Here is a 23242-nt window from a genome sequence, read left to right as displayed (position 1 = left end):
ATTCTGCTGTTTGTTTTACAAACTTGAAAGAAAACCTGTACGCTACGAGAACCGCAGCTCTCTGTGATTAATTTGTAGAGTCTTTTGGTAACTGAATTGCTACGAGCTGGGGGTGCTACGGAAGCCCCAGGTTTTCATCCTGCCTGCTCCACATCCTTGCCTGAGTTTCAGTTTCCTGTTGGAATTTCAGTCTCTTCCCCAGAGAGAGGCAGGTACAACCAGCAGTGGAAATATCCATTTCGTATACACTTGGCTTTAACCTTAGCTGACACCCTGTTGTGGATAAGCTGTTGGCCCACTCAGAAGGTTGGCAGCACATAGCATCTAAGTATCACAGACTTTTTCCTTATAAGAAACATTTCTTTGTGAGGGTGACCTAAAACTTCCATTATCCATATTCCGTTAGAACTTCTAGTCAATACCCATAAATACTTAAAGGATGGGTGTCAAGAGGAAGGGGCCAGTCTTTTTTCAGTGGTCCCCAGTGACAGGACAAGAGGAAACGGGCACAAACTTGAACATAAGAAGTTCATCTAAACATGAGGAGGAACTTCTTCACTGTGAGGGCGGCAGAGCACTGGAACAGGCTGCCCAGAGAGGTGGTGGAGTCTGTATCTCTGGAGACATTCAAAACCCGCCTGGACAAGTTCCTGTGCAACCTGCTGTAGGTGGACCTGCTTTGGCAGGTTGGACTAGATGATCTCCAGAGGTCCCTTCCAACCCCATATCATCCTGTGATTAGCAAAACTCCAGTGTGCTAGAAGCACATCTATATGGCTATTAAGGGCCTTTGAGGAACCGCAGTGGTAGGGAGAGGGACCCTGAGGCAAGATAAGGGAAATGAAGCCCGGAGAATTCTATCCCCACCCTACCCCCCCATTTTTCTTCGTTTAGCTGGTCACTTTGTTAATGGCTTACCTGTGCTCGATGTATAAAATGGCTCACAGCTTTGCTCACAACAAAAAGGAATAAAATACCTCACAATACTATCAGATATGTATTGCTGTTTCAAGACAGTAAAGCCTTCTTTCTATTCCCCGCCCCCTCCCCCCATCCCAAACAAAAATAGACATCTCTTTCCCTCTCCATCCAAGAAGAGGGTGGGCTCTAACCCCTTAGGACCAGCAGCCACCCCCGTGGCCAAATGGGAGCCACCCTGTCAAAGGGAAACAAGTGTTTCGGGGTTCGTCTTTCAGCTTTGTGGAAAACTCATTGCAGTTGCTCTTTTCCTTAGCTATTTCCCCCCAGATACCAGTGCGGATATAATAATCACACCTACCCTCCAGCATCGCCTCTGTCTGTTTATGACACGACGAAGGACAAACTTGGGAAGGCGGTAGGAAAAGCTGAAGAACTTTTTCGCGGTTGCAGGTCCCGCTGGTCCCACTCCAAGCCTGCGACCTTGCTCCGTAGGGCCAAAGCGGGTAACTTCAACAATCTCAGTGAACGAATAATATATAGGAACCACAGCGCTTCAAGACCCACCAGGAACATCAACAGCCATCTTTACAGTGATGAAAAGGGGAAATAACTGGGCACAGATGAAGAGCATTTGACAGCAGCCCACGGGCTGGGGAAAGCAAAGCTGAAGAAGCGACGCCACGCCACGAGGGTGCCATCGCCAGGTGCAGTGAAGGGCTACAGACTTTACCCTGACCCCGTCAGCACCCGCGCCAGCATCCAGTGTACTACCGCAGGAACTTAAATAGGGCCACCCTACAATTGTAAGATTATATGCAAATACGGAAGTATTTATGTAATTCGTAGCCAACCTGCCCTCCCAAGCCCTGCTGAGAATCCCTGTTCGTTTGGGTTTGTTGGTTTTTTTAGGGCAGGCAAGGGAAAGGGGACAACTGCTGGCTACTGGATATGCATTTTTACCTATAGGAAAGCTTTTCTCTGTAATGAACTAGAAAAAAAAAATCGGGGGACTAAGTAAATGTTACACCATCTAGTGCAGGAGCCTGTGCCGCCAGAGTGCTACAATTTTAACTACAGCCGACTGCTGGGTCCCCGCTGCAGCCCTTGCAGTTGTCAACTGTAACAGGAAAAAGATAACCTTTTTGGGGGGGGGGGGGGTTCATGGAAATTATATTGAGGGCCTTGCCCTTAATTCAGCTAAAATTGAGTTTTATTTTACATCACTGGGGGCTTGTGGGCTACAATCTTTATTAACGCTGTCCGCTGCAGTAGTATATTCTGAGCGCTCGATTGAAGGGCTTTTATTTACATGCCTGAAATCCCGTAACGCCTTTTCTAGGGATGTTCCATTTCGCGTGACAGCAGAGACCGAGCCAGGCTGGGGATGCAACTTCCCTTATCCACTTGGTTCATCATACAGAGTTTTCATCTCTTTTGTATTATCTTTTTTCTACAGAAAGGACATTTAAGATAAGATAATTTTTTTTTTTCTATTTTTTTTTTTTTTTTTTTAACAGAACTGGTCAAACTGCTGTCATTTAAACAGAAGCACATTTGTCAGCATTTTCTAGTTCTTTACCCCTAAAGATACCAGGTTAACCCAAAACTGAAATATAATGGGTAAGAGAATAAAAGCAACTTGTCCTGACGGTCATATCTTAACAATCAGTTGAAGTCTGCGCGTGTGAATAAAACCCGTGGTTTACTAGAAAGCTGTAATATAGAACCCTATAACCGCTTATTCTTAACCCTAATTCCCATCCTACTGCTGTCCCTCTGACCAAGGGAGGGGTGAGAGAGGCGGGGACACTGTTAGGTGTCAGGTTAGTAGCTGGGACTAAATACACCAGTCTCCTGTTTCAGCAGTGGGGAAAAAGAACCCTCGAACCAGTTACTTCAAGAGATTTACTCCTCTTCTTGGTGTTACTTGCCATGAGTGACCAGTTGCTGGCTTCAAATAACAAACAAATAAAAGCAAAACAAAAGCTTTATTGCCATAGGAAGGGATTAGCGGAGCCTGGACTCCTGTGGATTTTTATCTCCGAGGCCAAACATCTCCATCACTTCTCTACTGTCTGACCATCTTTCATTAAGACATCGAGGCTTACTAATCTACTCGGACCTACCTAATTTCACGACATTTTAATTAAACCCTGTTGAGACCTCAACCCCTTTATAAATTCAGCTGAAACCAGCCCAAAGTGCCAGCCTGAAAGACAAAAGTGAACCGGTCGGGAAACACACGCTGTTATTGCAGAACTCTCAATAAAACTCTCAATAAAAGAGTGGAGAGGAAAAAAAAAAAAAAAAAGTCTCTCAAGGAAAACTGGTTTGAGAGACAAAAAACCAGGGGCAATATCCCACCATTCCATCAGCCGAGAACAAAACAGGAACAAGCAGGACCTGAAAAAGCCTGATTTTCACCTTTGTGGGGTTTTTTTCTTTTTACACAGAGCCAATTGTGTGGTTTGCCTCAAAAAAGCACTCCCAAAATACAAATACAATACCAAACCAAATACAAAACCACCCAAAAAATAAAAAAATTACACCTCTAGCATAATTATGGCCGTGCAGACAGGCAGCTCCAGTTGCTAGAGCACACAAGCATTCCCCCCCCCCCCATCTTTTTTTTTTTTTCCCCCGGGGCAAGGAAAAGGTGGTAGAGGGGAAAAAAAAAATTGGCAGTGTGGCACATAACGTGTTTTTTAACAGGAGAAAATAGTGACACCATTGCAGGAGTGCAGCTGTCACAGAGTTTGTCACCGGTCACACGGGTAATTAAGGGCACGATGGTTGGGGTGAAGCTAATGCCGCTCGAGCGCTTCAGCAGCTTCACTGGGCTGGCAGGATGGGGCGTAGGAACCGTCGCCATCTGGAGGTTGGCACGTTGTCTTACTGTAGGGCAAACCGTCAGGCAGAACTGCACGTATTTAACCCAAACAGTACACTATCAATCACTTGTATGTGTAGATTTAAAAAAACAAAAAAAAAAAAAACAAAACAACCTCTTAATCGAGACAAGAACTAAACGTCTCACGTGATGAAGCCATCTGTGAGACAGAAGCTTACCCAGCTCCCCAGCAGAAAAAATATATTCTCAACATTCCTGCTCAGACAGTGGTGTTCGAGCCTAAACAAGAGTTTTGTACAAATTCTGAGGTAACAAACTCGACACTGATTTATGAACTTTCCGCTCACCATTACCGGCACGTGGGGAACCACTGAGCTAGAAAACCAAAGAGCATCCCCTCCTGGGAGGAGGAGGAGACACCCCCCCCCACCACACACACTTCCCCCCCAAATCTCCTCTTACTGACCACTCGGATGGCAAAATTTCAGTAAACTTTTCCTTCTTTATTTCTAGGTCATGTAGTTTACAAGGAGTTTTTATTACATCGGTGGAGAGTGACAAAAGTAAAATTTAAATACAGAGGTTATAAACAGGCAGCAATGTTACAGAAAACAAGGTATACGCTTTAATTGTCCTCTGTAATCATGCTTTAAAAGAAGGCAGAAACCCCTTACGTACCATTCGTCTACTGCATATGCCCCAGTGCGGTTACTGGCACGTCTGCAAAATACAGTGAAAAAGAGCAAGCCTGCGGATTTGTGCTACGCTTTAAGCTCCTCCCCAGCGACTTCTTACAAAAATACTTTGCGATTGTACTGCCCCTTGCGTTACACCCCTGCTCATCAGCACTTCTGATTGACAGTCTGCCAACGGTGACATTTTTGGAAGGCAAAAATAGGTTTCCTTAAAATGGAAAAACATTACGAACCGGTACCGCGTTGTTTACAAAATAATACGGAACGGCACATAAAGTAGTGAGAGCTCAACGAGACGTTTCACCAGTAAAAGCCCAGGCAGATGAAGGAGTTACAGTGGATAAAGCGGGATAACCTCAGGTGCCAAAGCGCACGCTCTTACCTTCCCCCTCCGCCCACCCTCTCCTCTGCAGTGAGGGCAGAGCACCACAGTCAAATCCTTCCGCAGCGATTAGTTCCTCTGTCCGTGCCCACATGGATGCACAGAGAGCGTCTGGAGCTGCAAAGGACCCGCGGCGCTTCAGGGAAAGGGAGTCTGTTACTACACCCAAAGCCGCCTGTGCTACGGCGATCGCGCCGCCGTCCTCTGGGGATCAACTACAAAGTGCAACTGCAAGGAAAATTAAGTTAAAAAAATAGATTACGCATCTGATATACTTACAAAAAGCAAGCCTTCAGTTCAAATGACTGATTTTATTTCTTTTAAAGTTTATTTACTGCCTAATCTCGAAATCCCTGACAAATAAGCAGTTCCGCTAACTTAAATGTTTGCATAAATAGGGATAGCTTGTCGCTCGGTATATTCAAGACTGAGTGAAGAAGTACTACCTGCACAGAAAACTCCTCAGTGCAACATTATAACACAGACATGCTTTTAGCATGAAACAACCTCTCAAAAATATCAATACGCTTTTTTTTTTTCTTTCAGAAACCAAGGCCGCGCTTCTTTCAAAGGAAGCTGCTCTTCCGTTCCCAATAGAGATCTGATTTTTAAAGCATCAGTACTTTTCAATAGCAAATGACTGTAATTGTACATTCAAGATACAGCACGCTTTTTTTTTTTCAGTGAATCTCACTTTAAGATAATCTATATTTAAATAATCTATATATTACATATAAAAATACACATCTCTACCATAAATGAGGTCTTGTCTTTTCCTAAGTGTCCTAGCCTTTTGGCCAACTGCCCTTGATGTAGGTCCGACTCGTCTTAAGCTCCTAAACCAAGGGACACATTCACCAAGCAAATTCTGCCACAATCTACTCGGAGAAGCATTTCCTCAACATACAGTCCTGGAACACAACTGAAATGAAACTCAAGAAAAAAACGTATGCATTACTTTTTTCAGGATTGTTCAAAACCAGCGTACCTTAGAACTTCATTTCATTTTCTAATTGAGAAATTCTTGAGATTCCAGCCAGCACCGGAAATTTAACTTCCCCGCTGAATCTCTGAGTTCTGCGCATCTCCCAGTAAGCTGGCTTTAATTTCAAGTCCTTATATTAACAGAATGAGTGGGGAAAAGCTTCCATTAATCTATTTACGTTTCAAATGCAAACACAATCCATCGATTTCCGCGTGCTGTCACAACACATATTTATTGAATGGCTGGATATTCAAATATCGAGATGTCACCAGGTAGATTTCCCGTTGCACTGGATTCAGATGCACATCTCGCAATAGCGGAATTGAATTGCTTTCCTCAAGGGTAAGCCTATCCTTAACTTTTAAGAGCACACAAAACAACGTATTCGGAGATAGTAATCAAAGAGGAGTTATAAACCATTGCTCTAACTCATGCATTGTTCAATTTACCTTAAATTCACTCGGCCGCAAAGCAAAGCCATTACCTCTTTCCACTGGCCAATGTGTTGTGTCTAAGATTATGGCTATGAGAACGAGTGCGCATTCTTTCAACTGTTGTTTCAGACGTTTCACAGCTCTGTTAGCATGACAGTGTTAAATTATTAAATTAATAATTAAGGCTATTGATATGCATAGAATAAGGGCTACCATGGTGATATGAAGTCCTGCAAGGAGACCTCGCCAGCTTCCAGAATGGTTAGAGAACTTGGGGCTTTTTGTACCTAGCCAGATAGATAAAAAATTTTAATCCTTTCTGTTCCAAAACGCATACTTGTTTGTTTTGTTTTGTTTTTAATTAAACAGGTAAGTTACCTCACTGTCACACAAAACAAAATCATCAATTTCTTCATTAAAAACAAGGCAAAAATGCTCTCTTACCTGCCAGAATAAGCAGCACCTTATATAGCCTTGGTAAAAAAAAAAAAACAAACCCAAGGTAAACCTGAGAGTCATACTGGGGGAAAAGAAAAAAAAAGCCACCTAATCAGCTGTGGGTGTAATTAACATGTCTATATCCAAGAACTCTAAAACCTTAAGTCGGCTATCTAGGAACACTCACAGCAACGGTGGAAATTTCAGAATTGTCAAGAAGTAACTTTTTTTCTGGGGGGAGAGCAGTAATAGGACATAGCACACAACACTTGGGCTCAGTTTTGGTCTTTCTGTCTAACATCTATCATTTTCAGTAAAGAGATGCCCAGATTTAAGCAGCAAGACCAAATATTGAATCTACAGATACTTTTATGCTGCAAGATGTTCATTTTAATGATAAAAATGGGCATGATGAAGAAACACTTGCCACTGTCTCCGAGCCATCATCTTAATGAGATATTTCAGAATAAATGTAGATAATGAAGATTTATTTGTGAGAGCATTCAAACATGTTTAGGTGAAGAAAAGATTGTGTCTGAATTTCAGTACAAGCTTCACAAGTATCTGTTACTAAAATTGAACAATCCATAGGGTCCAGAATTTGCATTGGCACAATTTAAAACTGAAAATATGAAAGAGCGCATTCTTTAGGAAAAACAATAATTTAAATGTAAAGCTTTGAGAGACAAGGTGTATTCAATTTAAAACAACCAGAAGTAGTACCATAATTAGAAAGTCACGCTCAGAATATAGATAAAAAGGAAGAAACACTGGAGAAACGGAATAAAATTGTGTCTTTGCTGAGGTACGAATAGAAGGTTCCATAGTACAGGATTCAACTCTTTCAATGGCAAACCCTTCACATACAAAAATCAAACCAAGATTCACTTATCACATAATTCAAAATTTACACGTAATAAAGGCAAGGCAATACTCAGTTATGGCCTGTCAAATATTTACCCCACTAACATTATCTACAGAAGCACTTTACCATTTTGTACACAGTGATTCCTTATGCACGTTGAAAGGCTTTCAGTTAAAAAAAGACATTATATACATATCTGTACACAATTCCGACAAACGTACTCCATCTCCCAGTGGAATTCTTAAAGCAAGATACCTGAGGTTTCTCAATATCTCCAATTTCTCTATCACAAACCTAAATATACATTTCAGATTTTACAAAAAGACACCTCCCTGGAATATGTGCATTATCATTAAAAAAAAATTATAGCTTTAAGGAGCTGAAAAAGACTGTCTCCATCTGAGAGACTTCATTTTCACTCTTGCACGTTTAAGACTGTCCTTCCACCAAAGGACACTCCAGTGACTGAGGGGTAGAACAACATTAGGGTGGGCGCCTTCGATGCAGACACCGTGGGATCTCTGTTGTCTTAGAAAAGTCAGGAACAGCACATCAGTAGGATGAAGTACTTCCTCCAGCTAGTGAATATCTGAAGAGGGAAAGAAATAGTTATCCTCATGACCTTCGGAATAGTGTTCTACGACAAGCAGCAACTAAAAGTTACTTCATTTTACGCTACTGAAGTTCCAGCCTTTTCTCCTTGCAGAATGAGACCTACCGCTGCTGTCACACTTCAACGACAAAAGCCATGGATGCAAACAACATGTAAAATACACCCTATTAGAACACTGCTGCTTTTCTAATGGATAGCAACCACCCATACGCAAGTGTGTTACTGAGAATTATATGACGATGTAAGAATTCCGTATACTGGGGGGCAACATTTGGTGATTTCAACTTTCCTACCTGGCAAAAGCTTACATCATAATCTTTCAAAACATTACCAGGGCAGAAAATCTGCATTTCTTGGTCTAAGCAGATTCTTAAATCATCCAAAGAAAGAAGCACATATTTTAATCGTGTTAAGCTTTCAATAAACTTTATAAAACATCAGAGAGCAAAACTGGAGAGGGAAGGTAAATGGGTTCACTCAAGTTATTGGGCAGATCTTCTCAGAGTCCCAACTAATTCCTTCAGACAAACTTAGAAATCCAACTTTAACCAATCATAAGAGGAATGAAAATCTCAGAAACATGTTGTTGAAGAGCCATCTTCAGTAGTTAGCTGTCAAATTGAGAGGATATTGTAAGAGGAGACAATGAATGACTTAATGAGGTAACAAAGCATATTTCTTGTAATATTCAAACAAGAAGGAACTACCTTTTCAGAAGCCGACTAGCTCCAAAAATAGCTTGATCCATGAGGAATACATACTAAACTATGGAATGGTTCAAACTCCTTTTTTAGGGGGGCATGCTGCCATTAATTTCTTTCACTCACTTTCTGGAAGGAGCGCTAGTCACGGTCACATACTAGCTGAATATCATCCCTGGAGTAAGAGAAAGTTCACCCAGATGTGTCCCATCAACAAAGGTTCCCTGTGAGTATTTCTTTCTCTCCTTCAACAGAAAAGAAATGCCTGCCTCTACTGTTACAATAAGACATTATGAATGAGAAAAACAGCAGAAGGGAAACAAAATGCAAACTAAGTATATACTTAAAGGGTTATGAAATCTATCTCCTAGGACAAAAAATAATGACTGTTGCTATTGTGACAGGAACAAGTAAGATCATCTCCAGCACCCACAGAAGTGCCCAGTGGAAAGCCTGTCTCCATATGGCCATTTTTCAATTGCAGCACCAAAAGTCTTTGAGGCTTTTAGTTCCAGGAGGCCCTGTACCAGGCTGATAGAAACTTGACACTGAAATATTGGGCTGATGAAAGACTGGGTCAGTTTTGGAACCCCTAATGGAAACAAACAGATGGAAGCTCCAGAAACTCTTTCAAGCCTGCCAGGATCAACTAAAAGGAGAATCAGGACATCTGGCATCAAGGAGTGACCTTTTTAGCATGAGAGATGCTGACTGGGCTTCATGCTTAACAGCCCAGAAAGCAAGAAACATGATTGCTTCCAGATTTCTTGGCATTGATCTTTACTGAATGACAAAGTGTCAGCCTGGCAATCCTCTGCTTTAACTTCAGGGGTGTGAATTCTTAAACTTTACCAAGCTGTGGTCAGAGACAGTGTAAAGGAGGCACCTGCCCAGAATGATCTTTTTCAAGGTAGCAGTCCATGATTAATCATTGTCATGAGTTTTTTCTAGTACCAAACAATCCAACCTGGATGGTGCAGATTCACAACAGCTGTGGATGCCTGGATTCAAGGTTGCATTTAAAGCCTCTTCAGGCAGTAATTCTGAAATTTATACCCCTGATCTTTTTCTTGTGTAGTACTTCAAAGAACAGCAAATTGAGTGTTTGTTAAGAATATATTGCTAACCTAGGCAGTTAGAAAATCTCTTAGGAAACTTGGCCTTTTGAAGTAATACAAAACGTTGGTTTTGGAGGTGCCACCAAGAGGCCATATAGATTATCTTTCATGAGTGAACAAGCAACCACTTATTACATAACTGAAAGAAACACAAGCTAACTAAACAATCCATTTATCAAAGGGGGTAAAAGAAATTAAGAGCGACACAGGACATCCTCTGCAACATACACCCAGACACTAAGAAAGTGTGAATGTCCCCTATAGGAACTGCAAAAGGAAAAGGCTGTCTGGTCTCATTTGACACACAACATGCACACCAACACGATGAACGTATGTATGGACTATCACCTGGAGGCAGAAATCAGGTCTGCTGAAACGACTGGGGTTTTTCCTACTAAGCAAACAACTGTACAAACTGTAAGCACAGGTAGCTTTTTTCCTCTATAATAAATAGAAATTAATTCTTTCAATTTAGCACTAGTCAAATCTTTGTAGAATCAGACCTGCAATTTTCTGTAACCCTTAGTGAAACAGTTTCGTTACCTCTGAAGCCTCTGCACAAGGTGTGACACCATGTTATCTGCAATGCCCGGACAAGCCTCTTCAGCTAAATAAATAGCCTTTCTCAGTTCTTCTATGGAATCTGTGTTACCACCACACACTTCACTCTTCTCTTTCAACTGAAAGAAACCAGGAAAAGATATATTCATAAGATATGAATAAGTATTTCTATAAACAATACAATGCAAAAGCTTGTTAGGAAGTGACCGCCAGTGTTCACAATGTCAGGATTTGACTTTTCATTATACACCCTCACATCCTGAAGACTTTACTCATCCTGAAGTTAGTCTTTGCAGTAGTTATCAGGATGTCATCCATCTTCACAAGTCTTCAATCACTCACATACCCTTTTCAGTGCGCTCACATTCAAAAACTACAACGAGGCATCACAAGAAAGATGCACTTTTTATCTGTAGCTGTTTGGTTTCAACATGTGCTGGGTATACATACTCAGTATACATACTTGTACACCTATAGCTTATGGGTATACATTGCAGGTGCACTTGTGCCAGCACTGTTAGAAAATGTTTTCACCCTGTCAACCCTATCAACAGAGTACCCTGAGCGCTCTCTCATCTCCCCCCCGAAGCAAAGAATCCCATGATTGGGCAAGAACTGAGGGCTCAGAGGGAACTTCTCAGCTGTTTGCTTATGTAGGAGCTGGTATAACATGCTGAGTACAGCTGGTAAAATGCCTTCTTTTTCAGAACTCACTAAAGAACATTCAAAAAATCTTAGCAGGGTCTGGGCTTCCTTGGAGAAAGGCATCATGTCACTAGTAGTAAAGGGTGAATGAAGACGTGGTCTTTTTTCAGGGACTGGACTTTCCCCAGCAAGTTGGATGTCTGCATTTACAAGTTTCTCTCCACATTTATCACTACAGCTGTTGTCAAGAGCTGTTTTGCAGCATCCTCTTAAGAAGGATGGAATCAAAGTCATTTCTCAGGAAAAAAAAAAAAAAACAACCACTGGTGGAAAAAACACTCCAGTCAGAAGCTGACTGGGTCTACTGGTGCTTTGGACCCAAGAGTTTGAGCTGTTTACGCAGAATTGAAGTTGTTAAATATTTTTCTACATATTTCTCTACAAATTATTAATTTAAAAGTCATCTCTGAATGCTGGACCTACAGCCAGTCTGACTTTATTACCAGTAATGAACAAAGCGTAGCTTTAATGAGTGGAAAGTTCATGCCACTTTCTGGGATATAATGTGGGCCCACATACACTTTTGGCCCTACTTAAGTATAGCATAGGGGATTGCCACATAGCATAAGCGTGAGCCACAGAAAGCAGAATTAATAGATCAAGCCCATTTTGAGTTCAGTGCAGTACAAGACATTCCAAAGGAAAAAAGTGGCAGTGAAGTTCTTCAGACATGTCCAAGCACTAAAGTGTACTTTTAGGACTTTTTGAAATGGACTTTCAACAGGTGTCAGGAACTACAGGTTAGAGTTGGAAGGGACTTTCAAGATCATCTAGTTCCAATCCTCCTGCCGTGGGCAGGGACACCTCCCACTAGATCAGGTTGCTCAAAGCCACATCCAACCTGGTCTTGAACTGTTCCAGTGATGGGGCGTCCACAACTTCCCTGGGCAACCTGTTCAGTGTCTTACCACCCTCAGAGTGAAAAATTTCTTACCAATATCTAATCTAAACCTACCCTCTTTCAGTTTAAAATCGTTACCCCTCATCCTAGCACTACACTCCCATCTTTCCTGTGGGTCCCCTTTGGGTAAAGGAAGGCTGCTGTAAGGTCTCCCTGGAGCCTTCTCTTCTCCAGGGACAACCCCAACTCTCTCAGCCTGTCTTCATAGGAGAGGTGCTCCAGCCCTCTGATCGTCTTCATGGCCCTCCTCTGGACTCACTCCAGAGGAAATGATCCTTCTTCTAGTTCCACAGTTAACGATGGCTTATAGGTATATGTTAGGGCATCCTCCTGAGAATAACTCAGGTCTCAATAAAAAGAAATCAAGAGGACTTTGTGTACAACTGCTGAGGTACAACCACAGCAGTAGGAAGGCTTCTGCATTCTTCTTTGGCTGCTGCTTGTGTTCTCTTTTCATCACATTCAATATCTCAATAGTGAGATCTTGCACACAAAGCATAGGTTACAGGAAGACACAAATGCCTTTTCTTTTCCCAGTAATAACTAACCCTTTCTTAGTCTAAACTGGGAATTCATAGCTTGAGGACAAGATGACAGAAGTAGATGATAATGGGAACATTGCAACAAAGGACACCTCTGGATCTCCTGCCTTCAAAAAGGCACCCATAACAAGTCACTGCATGCGGTACTCAGCCAGAGTCCTCTGATAAGGAGAAAGAAACCACATCAGGGTGGTACTGGGTCACCAAAGATCACAAATAACTGTCAAGCATAACAACTTTGTTCATTTTCAGGGCGTGCTTTGTTTTCTGTTGTTTGGGGGTTTTTGTTTTGTTTGGGGTTGGGTGTTTACTTTGTTCTTTTAATTGATTTGCTGAAGTGCACCAAGCTTCAGGCTACCACCAGCAACACAGAATGGCAGGGCCCCATAGCTGAGCAAGCGTCTTCAGCGAAGGTTCCTAAGTTGTACCAGAGTGCAACTGGAGGAGAAAGATGCAGAGGACAATTTTCCCCTGTAAGATTACCTGGGGAGAGCAGTTAGTTTTTATACCTGTCTTCTGTGCCAAAAGCTTTGGTGCTTCCATGATGACAAACAGCTCTGAATGGCCAGCTTTGTTCTTTTTGGAGGAGGCCCACGGAGTAACTCAGTAATTTAGCTAGCAATCGTTCCTGAAGGTGCAGTATCTGTGATTTGAATGCTAAACAAATGGAACACTGAAAATGGAACATAAGGCTTCCTCCAGACAGCAGAGACAGTAGTCATGCCCATAAGAAAATGGAAACCCTGCAATAAGATCCTGGAACAATTTGGGAAAGTTGTGGCTATCCACCAGAAGTTACATGGAAGAGGATTCTAAAACGTGAACCAAACAGCAGATACCAGACCAAGAGTCTTCTCCCGTAGCATGAAATGATGCAACAAACAAGTATGTGAAGAAAAAATTTTCTGTAGCCTCTACACGCTATAGAGAGGAAAGTAAATGGCAATCTTAATAAGGACTGCAGTGAAAAATGTTTGTGTTGCTGCAGCAGTGCTAGGGAGGAATCATATACCCACAGCAAGTGGCAATTAAAAGAATGGCCTTGAAAATGAAAACGGGAAGCAAAAAAGGCAAGAATGACACAGCAACTAGCATGGGAAGGAAGAACCCAGAGCAGAGATATCTAAGATGACAGGTAGTAAAGGGTATGGTGTAGAGAAAATGAAAAATAAAGAAAGGATAGAAATGGAGGATGCAGTGTGGAAGACAGTGGCAGCAGGACCTGTATCATGCTTGGTATTGGAAAAGGAGAAGAAAGACTAAAGGAGATGCACAGCAACCAGAAAAATGTTTGGGAGGTGGAAGGGTAGGGGATTGAAAGAAAATTCTCAAGCAGAGGCAAGCAAGTGGATAATACATAAAGAACTGCAATGGAAAATGGGAAAAAAAAAAAAAAAGTAATCCCCATTTAAAGCATTTCTTCACTTTACAAAGGAGAACAACAGGATGACTTACTACTGAATAACCGATACCGAGGTCAATCCCTTCAAATAAGTTTAATGGCTTTACTGCACTCAATATTCCTCACGAGCAGCATGCAAAATTCTATGATAATCCTCTGAAGCAGAACTTTACTGATTAGAACAAAATTGAGACAACACCCTCATCCTTTTATTAGAACAATTTCTCTAACTTTATTTCTGTAACAGTTACAATGGTTGAAACTACTACTTAAATAAAAAAATTTCATATCAAAGCTAGGGTGAGAGGGCAGTTTTTGTTTCTTAGAGTTCTATCAACTTTTTAAAATAAACATATGTCCAGAAATATCTGGCTTCTCCTTCATATGATTTTTTTTTAAAGTTGTTTTTAAGTATTTGGAAAAAACAAATATAAAAAATACAAAATTCAGGATGGGAACAAAATAGAGTTTTCAACACTGAAATTCAAAAATTAAGTTCTTGATGATCTGGTTCACAGCCATATCTTGGAACACTGAAGAACTTTAAATTTGTAACAGATAAAATGACAGATGAAGAGCTAAAGCAATGTCAAAAAAATGAAATGCTGCAATTCAAACATTTACATACCTTTTTGGTTTTCATGTTCATTGCTTTAGGCTAGTATGGTTGATGTTGCTGCCGTGCATATGAATATTTTTAGAAGCAAAACAAAGATCTCAAAAGCAGACAAGCATGAAAGCAAAGGGCACAGCTAAAATTGTAACAAGTTCCAAATGGGTTGTAGAAACCTTAAGTGTCATTCATTGTATTTTTCAGAGACATAAATCCTGGACTTGCTAAGTTTTAAAGCAATAACTTACCTCCGCAAATAAAGGAGCTATAACTGTAGACAGGCATTGGGATAGAGGCCTCTTTGGGATATCCTTTTCCTTTAAAGAGAACAAAATTGTGACCAATTTTATTTCTGAAAAAAGCAACCTCATTGTATTCTGTTTCTAATTGAAGAAAAAAATAGTTCCAACATGCTACACTTCATGAAAAAAAATCTGTTTCTATGTATATAAAAATATGTAAAATGTTCTACAACAGACTATTCCAAAGCACTGGGGAAAATGGAGGCTGAATTAAAATTTGAGGCTGCAGCATCTCAAATGCCTGCAAGCTCAAAATTAAATGCAAAAAAAACCCCGAAACCAACTCAAAACAAAAAAACCACCCACAGTCCAATCCTACTGAGCATATACTAAATCATAGACATGCTGATATTTACTAGGTTCCTCCCATATGATATAATATTTTTCTTATATTTCTCCAGGTCTGATAAGAGCATACACACAGAATTTTCAGAGCCAGGGCAGCAACCACTTGCCTTAGCCACACAGGCTGCAGAAAATAGGATGCAGCAGCTCTAAACATACCTTACTCTGGTTGGGGTTTCTTTGCTGTTTTACTATTCTTTGCTACATTGTAGTCTTTTATCCCCCCAAAGACAAAAGTGGCTTCCCCAAACCCCAGCCCAGCTTTGCACTGTAGCAATTTAAGTTTACTTTCCAAAGGAAGATTTTTAAAATAAAATATTGCCCAGTCTTCCTCCAGTGCTAACATTCCACAAACTACAGAAATATTTTGATACATATTTCATGAACTACAAAAAAAAGGACACATTTACAGAATACCCAAACTTCAAGACTTAAAATGTTTTGTGAAAGGCAACTGTAGAATATACATTTTTAGCAAAATTTCTGAAAGTTTTACAATTTAAATGCTTTTAGATGTATAAAATAAAAATCACCCCACTAAATTATTAAAGTAAGAATTATTTCCTTGTATAATACAGTCAATATTTTGAGCACCTTATTTCTTTGCAATTCCAAAGGCTGGGCTGCTCCGTTCTCTAGATTCTTGGGGTCTTTTTCTCTTATTGTAAAGATCCACTCTCCTGAATCACTCCCACCTGAAGCCTGGCCATCTGGTTCACTTCAAGGTAGAGGGAAAAAAAAAAAACCAAAAAAGTTTTACTATCTACACTTTATTGTCCATGTTCATTGAATATACATGCTAAACATAAAAACTACAGTCAAGATCAAAATCAGGATTCTATTGTGCAAGCCAGTAAGTATAAGACAAGTATGAAAAGTAATGTAATTTATCTTCTGGGGAAATCAAAAAAATGAAACCAAAATACTTCACTAAATGTTAAGTTAACTTTACAAAAATAGAGGCACTACAGACTGAAAACATTTTCCCAAGTTACCTAAGCAAGTAGCATAAAGTGGTTTATTGCTGTATCTGAAAACTGGCTTTAGCTTGCCAAATTGCCAAATCAACTCTCCCTTTTATCACACCTAATACAAGGGCTACTGTGGAAGCAGAGGAGGGGAAAGCAGGCTTAGACATAATTTTAAATCGTCTCACAAGCACTCAATAACCATGCTAGTTCCACTACTCTCCTATGCCAAGCTATCAAAGCTGGTCTGATATTCCACAGGAACAATGAACCGTAACCTCAAAGTTCAGTTAGTAACTGATCTGAGACCACTTTTAGGACTAGTACTTTACCTTCCAAATCAGACCTGGTTTGGGGCTGGTACTGTAAGCATTGGAAGGCTTGAAGCCATTAATAATGTAGGACAAATATATGGCTGTAATGGCAGCCAAGAAATCATAACCAGCCTGATGCTTGCCATTAGCACACACACTGGAATTGCAGAAAATAGTTGTATTTTCTCTATTATGAGGAATTTAATCCATTTGTGAATAAAATTGAGGCAATCTCTTCACTTGATTTTCAGGAGCGTGTAATCTGACGATACCTACTATTTTCAAAATTACTTTTAGACTAACAAATCTTAACTTTTAACTGAGTCATAACTATTTGTAACTTGTTTTCCTAAGGAAACCAACTCACAAACCTACTGAACAGCTCCATCAAAATTTGATGGAGAAGAGTAAAAATTGGAAAGGAAAGAAATCTGGAAATCATAAATGTTTACAACACTTCTCTTTTTCCAATAATTTGACGTTTTGTGACTATCATGATGTAATAGCCCAACCTTCCTGGAAGGATTAAAAAAAAAAAAAACAACAAACCTCTCAAAAAAACCTAGGTAACATGGTTTGTGCCCCAAAACCCCATTATCACGGAAGCATTGTCCACTAACCCTCTCTTATATGCAAGGATATGCTTCTGCCTGCTTACTCAGAGAGCCAAAATGAGGGCAATGACCACCAAGGAGACAACTCCCCTCCTTAGGTGGCCAGGTACACACACAGCACAGTGCATGTGCACACTGCTATGGGGCCATGCAGGGTGAAGCCTACCGTCTGCTTGCACGAGATGGGTAACAGTTGGCCTTATGTCTAAGAAGGACTTAGACCCTACATAAAAGAAAAGGTAGTATAGACTGTGCCAGAGGAATTGTTCTCAGTGACTGTTATTTACATTAAATCCCTTGCAACACTGAAATCAAGATTCCGCTAGTTTACCAAGACTGCCAAGCTGAAAAGCTGTAAATAAAAAAACACAGGAATATATGTGCTAAAAATAAGTACTTGGCTCCTATATTTACAAAGGGTATTTTACAAACTCATCAAACTTACGTATCTGAGTCATCAGAACTGGAGTCATCATGACTTTGTTCAGACTTCCATCTCTTGTGCCTATCAATAAGGTCAGTCAGGTAGGAAGTTTTCTTTGAGTTTCTCAGAATAAATTTGTGTTTTAAGAGCTCTTTTGCAGTAGGTCTCTTTAAAAAAAAAAAAAAAACCACATTTTTTTTTACTGCATTTTTACTGCATATAAAAAGACACAGACTTCAGTCTTGATACAAATAAGGTTTTAAATATATACAGTATCTAAAAAAAAAAAATTAAAATATTCTGGCGAATACATTGCCCCGTATTAGGAAAGCTGAACTTCACTTATTCATGTAATTTATGTAAACCTGTCAAGTTGTCTAGTATACATTGACAAACAGATGAAACTCACGAAGCTTGGGTCCTTGTTTAAGCAGGCCTCAACAAATTCTTTGAGGGATTTACTGAAGTTTCCTTCCAGTGTTGGAGGATTGTTCTTAGGAATGAGGAACAAAACCTTCATTGGATGCAACTCTGAATGAGGTGGCTCTCCCTTTGCAAGTTCGATGGCTGTTATGCCTAGTGACCAGATATCTGCCTGTAAGAAACAATGCTTTTAAGATTCAGTTGGACAAAGAGAAGAGCAGTGTTGCTTGCAAAGGTAAACTTTAAACCTTTACAGTAAATACTTTCATACATAAATTGTTCTTGTTAACTTGGTCTGGTTTATGTGGTTAACCCCATTAAATAAAGTACATAGAGTTCCTTGGTTGTTTTTACTCTACAGCATAAAGCAGTTCTACTTACTAGAGTTTTAAAACTGTTTGAAATCAATACAATTACACTAACAGTTATAGTTGATCTTGAAACACAAATACTTTTAAACAGTAATGGTAGAATTGTTATAAACTAGCATTTTATCCACCGTATTCAAATATACTATGTAAATGTGGGGCAAGACTCAAATATTGGCATAAAGGAAAATTTTATAACATGCACAAGATTTTTCCTCAGCAAGCATCAGCTAGTACAACCATCAGAAATTTAATACCTTAGAATGTAATTTTCCTGGAGTTTAACATTGCCTTATAAATCATTCTTATTCACAGACTAGAGAAATACAGTTTAGAATGGTATTATTGAACTTTTTCAATCCAAGATTTCAATCAGTTAAGTATTTGGTCTGAGTAGATTCTGAAATATTGACAGCACTTTTCTTCCTGATCTGCTTTGTAGACCTTCTTCGGTGAGCGATGTCTTGTAGGCCAAGAAGGCATAATCTACATCAAATTTCTCTAAGTCGTGCCCATACAAAATACAGATCCAAAGGCTCAGCGCTAACTTAGAGGGACAAACCAAGTAATCCAGCAGAAACCAGTGCTAGATCCACTACCATTTAATTTCCTTGATGAGTTGGATTTACATGGTTACTGAATGCTGCAACACGCATGTTGTGGTTTTGGGGAAGATTATTCAAATATATTTGTTTCATAGGTCTTCATCATCAAAATGTGCTACTCTTTCTAGGGAACGCTGTCTCCCTATATCCAAATCCTGTTGCCAAGTCTGCCCGAAGTAAAGTAACCCATCATAATTCTCTATGTTCTGGTGAAATAACAGACCTAAAAGTCAAAAGAATGGATGAATAAACGGATCAGAAAGGTGAAATTAAAAAAAAAATAATAAAAAAAATCACAGAAACATCTGTTCCAAAGAACAAGGTATCAATCAAAAATATTTAAGTTTTACTGTTCTTTTTATTTTGAAGTGAAAGCAGAACAAAGACTTATTCTCAGGAAGACAGGAAAGATCTGAAGTGAGCTGTCTGGTTTTACTCCCAAACAGAGCATTTGGAACTTTGCTACCCTGCAAACAGATCTATTTCCAGGTACTGGGTAGAGTACAGATTTCATTTATCACTGCTGTCCTTACTAAGCATCCCTCTAATCCATCTGTCTCTGCTCAGTTGATCTGCTATGTTATCTTTGACTAACTCATAGAGGACCACAGGCCGATAGCTGCAATATATGCACCCACTCCACTGTCACAGCCACATTGCATGACCGATACCAAGCTCCTTCTTTCTTGTTCGGACATTATTCCATTGTTAAGAGCTTAGTTACTTAATTTTGCAAGTTAAGTACAGGGAAAAAAAATCTGCACCAATTAGCATACCATTAAATTTATGAAATGATGTTTTGTTAACCCATGTTACAGAACTGCCATCTCACACTGAGCATGGAGGATTGTGTAAGTATATGAGCTCTGAGTTTCATTTATCTTAATAACAACATTATCAGCTAAACTTTCTGCAAGTCTTAGTGTAATTGTCACTTCCCTCTAGCAGGAAAGCTTTTCCTGGTTATGAAAGAAAAATGACACCTGCAAAGATGAGTCTTCATGTTAACAACTGAGCATTATTATTTCCAATTTATTCTGAATTTCAGTTTCTCAAAAGGAATGTGTTAAAGCCACATAAACGGGTAGCTCTTCTGCCAGACTTTCAGTCACAGATGGAGCATGTGTATATATAAGTATAAAAATAAAATGTATATGTGCATGTGTACATAGATATCCACATGCGCACACACATATACATAACTACTTCCTTTCTTAACTCGTATATTTATAACTTTCTATTGCTAGTGACCTTCCTCCACAAAATATGAATGAAAGTCTAAAAACCATGGCTGCACACTGAACTCTTTGAATCCCATTCCTGATGGAAGCATCAAGAATAAACCACCCCAATTCCTCTGGAATTGTAACCTCCCCTTTCATAGACAATTAAGGATCTCAAAACAGGGCTACCAAATCGGTTGGGTACCAATTGCATGTGTACCCAACTAGGCATTTCTAGGATGTGCTTGTCTCTGACAATGAAACTCCAGAACAGGTGCAAATCAGCCCTCCAAATGCGGTGGGAGAAGATGACCTTAAGAAGTGTTGGCACTATATCATCACCAGGTTTTACCACATTATGATTTTTACAGTTTCAAATCTTGAACAAAAATTATCCTTCCAAGTTCTTTTGAGAGTGAGCATATCACTGGTAGCTACTATTTATTGCAGTACTGCCATAAGCCTTTGCCATAAGCTCTTCCATTGTAATGAGTAAAATTTAGTCTGACTTCGAAGCTCTTGTACATTAAAGAAAATAGGCTAAATGCAAAACAAAAAATGTTTTTAAAGTAAACATTTATTTTTCTGTTAGAAGTTATAGAGTAAAAAGGACAGAGAACTACGTATGGCAAAACTGAAGTTGGTAAGAAAAAATGCTGACTTTCAGATGAAGAAAGGAAGAAGTAAGAACTATTGCCAAAATAAGAGAAGTTAGAAACAAGGGAAAGATCCTATGAGGACATTATATCAAAGAATAGCCTGGAGAGAAGGAAATAAATGGGATGGGAAAAGACAAATAAAAAAGGAAAAGAAGTTTAAAAAACAGGTGATAGCTTTAATATATAATACTATTAAAGTATGTCTCTCAGATTAGCTACTGACCACATCAAAGTGCAAATGTTATAGCTAACTTACTCTCTCACACAAACCACCTGGAAATCTTATGTTCTCAAATATATTAGTTTGAATTATTACATACAAACGTCTGATAGAAGCTGTTGCAATTTTAGTAACTATGTCAAAAATCACATCCCTTGATTATTTTTTAGGCAGTAAAGACAAGTGTTGGAATGCCTTGTAAATATACCTTGCAATATAGTCGGAGAAAGAATAATAGGAGTATCTTAAGGACACAAACCAGTTTGGGAATGGGACTGAATAAAGCATGAATGGAATCAGCAAATTCTGTATGGCAGTTAAGGAATACACAGCTCACATATGCAGAAAGCAGTCCAAAAAGCCTCACGTAATCTTGAGAGCGCAGTATTGGGAACATAAATTGTGACTTGGTTTGACATTATTAAGTTTCACATATTTTATGAGAAAAATACACAAAATGTATGCATTTGTTAAATACTGAATTAAAACAGCATTTTTCAAAAATACAGATATTTTTATCTATAAAAAACTTGCTTCTCTACCTTAACAAAACATAAAAGATATTATGCATACATTCCCATAACATGCATTTGTGAAAAAAAAAACAAGACTGTATTAAAAAATCAACATGTTATGTATTCATTACTTTTACACAATCTTAAGAGACGTTAACTTGAATGTTAAAATATTATGAAGTAATGCAAAGACAATAAAGATAAAATGCTTTAGTTAAAACAGTGTAAGTGATTCACGAAATCGCCCAAAAGTATGTCTCTTCAATTCTAAAATCTGTGTTTCACAGAATGGTTAACTTGGAAGCATATCTGAATTCAGAGGAGGTGCACTATATCTTAATATCAAAACCACTTAAAGTGGAAATCAATATACTGGAATAATAGTTCTTGCATTTGTTATATTGATAATATAGTGTAAGCCATGGCCCGGAAATCCACCAACTGCCCAGAATATTAAGACAAGTGATTATAATGCTGAATCGACAGGGGACCTTAAGCTTTATAGCAATAACTAGCAATGTTAGACCTCAGGATGCCTCTGCCTTCCTTTAGCCTGGTTAGTAGTTCTATGTCATAACTTGGGATGTGCTTTGCATTGCACAGTTGTGCTATTTCAACAGTCAGCATGAGCAAAGATATCAATCCAATCAGAAAACAAGCAATAAACAGTTTAACAGTTAGTGTGAGGCATACAGTGAATGAGGAAAGATGCAGATGAACTGTGCCCAAAGCAGTGTTACAGCAGACTTTCAAGCTTTTATCAGGAGCCCATCCAGCATGTGGGAAGTACGAGGATTCAACAAGGCAAAGAGCAAAACTGGGTAACACAACAACTATGTAATGAAAATTGCTTGCACCTCGCTGGGAGTATGCTATAAAGAGGACAGTCCTGCCTAACCCCTCTCAAGTATGGCCAGCTTACGGAAGGAAAATGAGGTTAGCTTTGGATGTCTGTGTTTTTACATATGTATAAGATCATCTTAAAATAAACAGGCCTTCTCAAGTGGTTGCTGTGCAACAACAGCAAAACTATTGTCTGTACAATTGAGTCTGGTCTTTAAGTGCCAAAAGGCTCACAGACACGAGTAAGTATCTCTAGTTCATTCAAAATTTGAGCTCTGGCCTTCTAAGGCCAGATCAAGCATCCGAGACCTTCTTACGTCCACATGACATTGTAGACCAGAACATCCAGAATTCAAAACCTGAGGACTGAATCATGCTCTGTCCAAATGAAAATCATTCCCAGAAGCCAAACCTCAAAAAACCCCCAACCACCAACACCTCAAAAACAAAGACAAACAAACCAAAACCCACCACCTACAATAAAAGTGGTTTACTTACCCTTCACATTGGGAATTTAAGGTCATTTAAGCTTCTAGAGGCTCTAGAGAACTCTGCTAGTTATGTTTTAATAGCCTCTCTACAGAAAGATATCATATAGGGAAGGAAGTAATACTACAAACAATCTAAGCCAGAGTCAGTATCGGCAAGTTCCTTACATGGATGAGAGTGGAAAAAAGCCATGCCAACCTGTC

At 39.5% G+C, this 23242-nt stretch overlaps 1 protein-coding gene across 1 annotated transcript in view; it reads right to left on the bottom strand.

Moving 5' to 3' along the window:
* Positions 1–7178: 7178 nt before the first annotated feature.
* STK24 (serine/threonine kinase 24) overlaps positions 7179–23242 on the bottom strand; it is a 43186-nt gene continuing 27122 nt past the window's right edge. The window contains exons 5-10 of the mRNA XM_074163482.1: positions 18104–18289; positions 17716–17861; positions 15969–16092; positions 14976–15044; positions 10547–10683; positions 7179–8160 (exon numbers count right to left, since the gene is read on the bottom strand). Coding sequence (XP_074019583.1) covers positions 8124–8160; positions 10547–10683; positions 14976–15044; positions 15969–16092; positions 17716–17861; positions 18104–18289 — 699 coding nt within the window. The 3' untranslated portion in view covers positions 7179–8123. The remainder of the gene's footprint in view (positions 8161–10546; positions 10684–14975; positions 15045–15968; positions 16093–17715; positions 17862–18103; positions 18290–23242) is intronic.

Source organism: Numenius arquata, chromosome 1, assembly GCF_964106895.1.
Source record: "Numenius arquata chromosome 1, bNumArq3.hap1.1, whole genome shotgun sequence".
Lineage (NCBI taxonomy): Eukaryota > Metazoa > Chordata > Aves > Charadriiformes > Scolopacidae > Numenius > Numenius arquata.
This window is presented reverse-complemented; position numbering and strand designations above follow the sequence as displayed.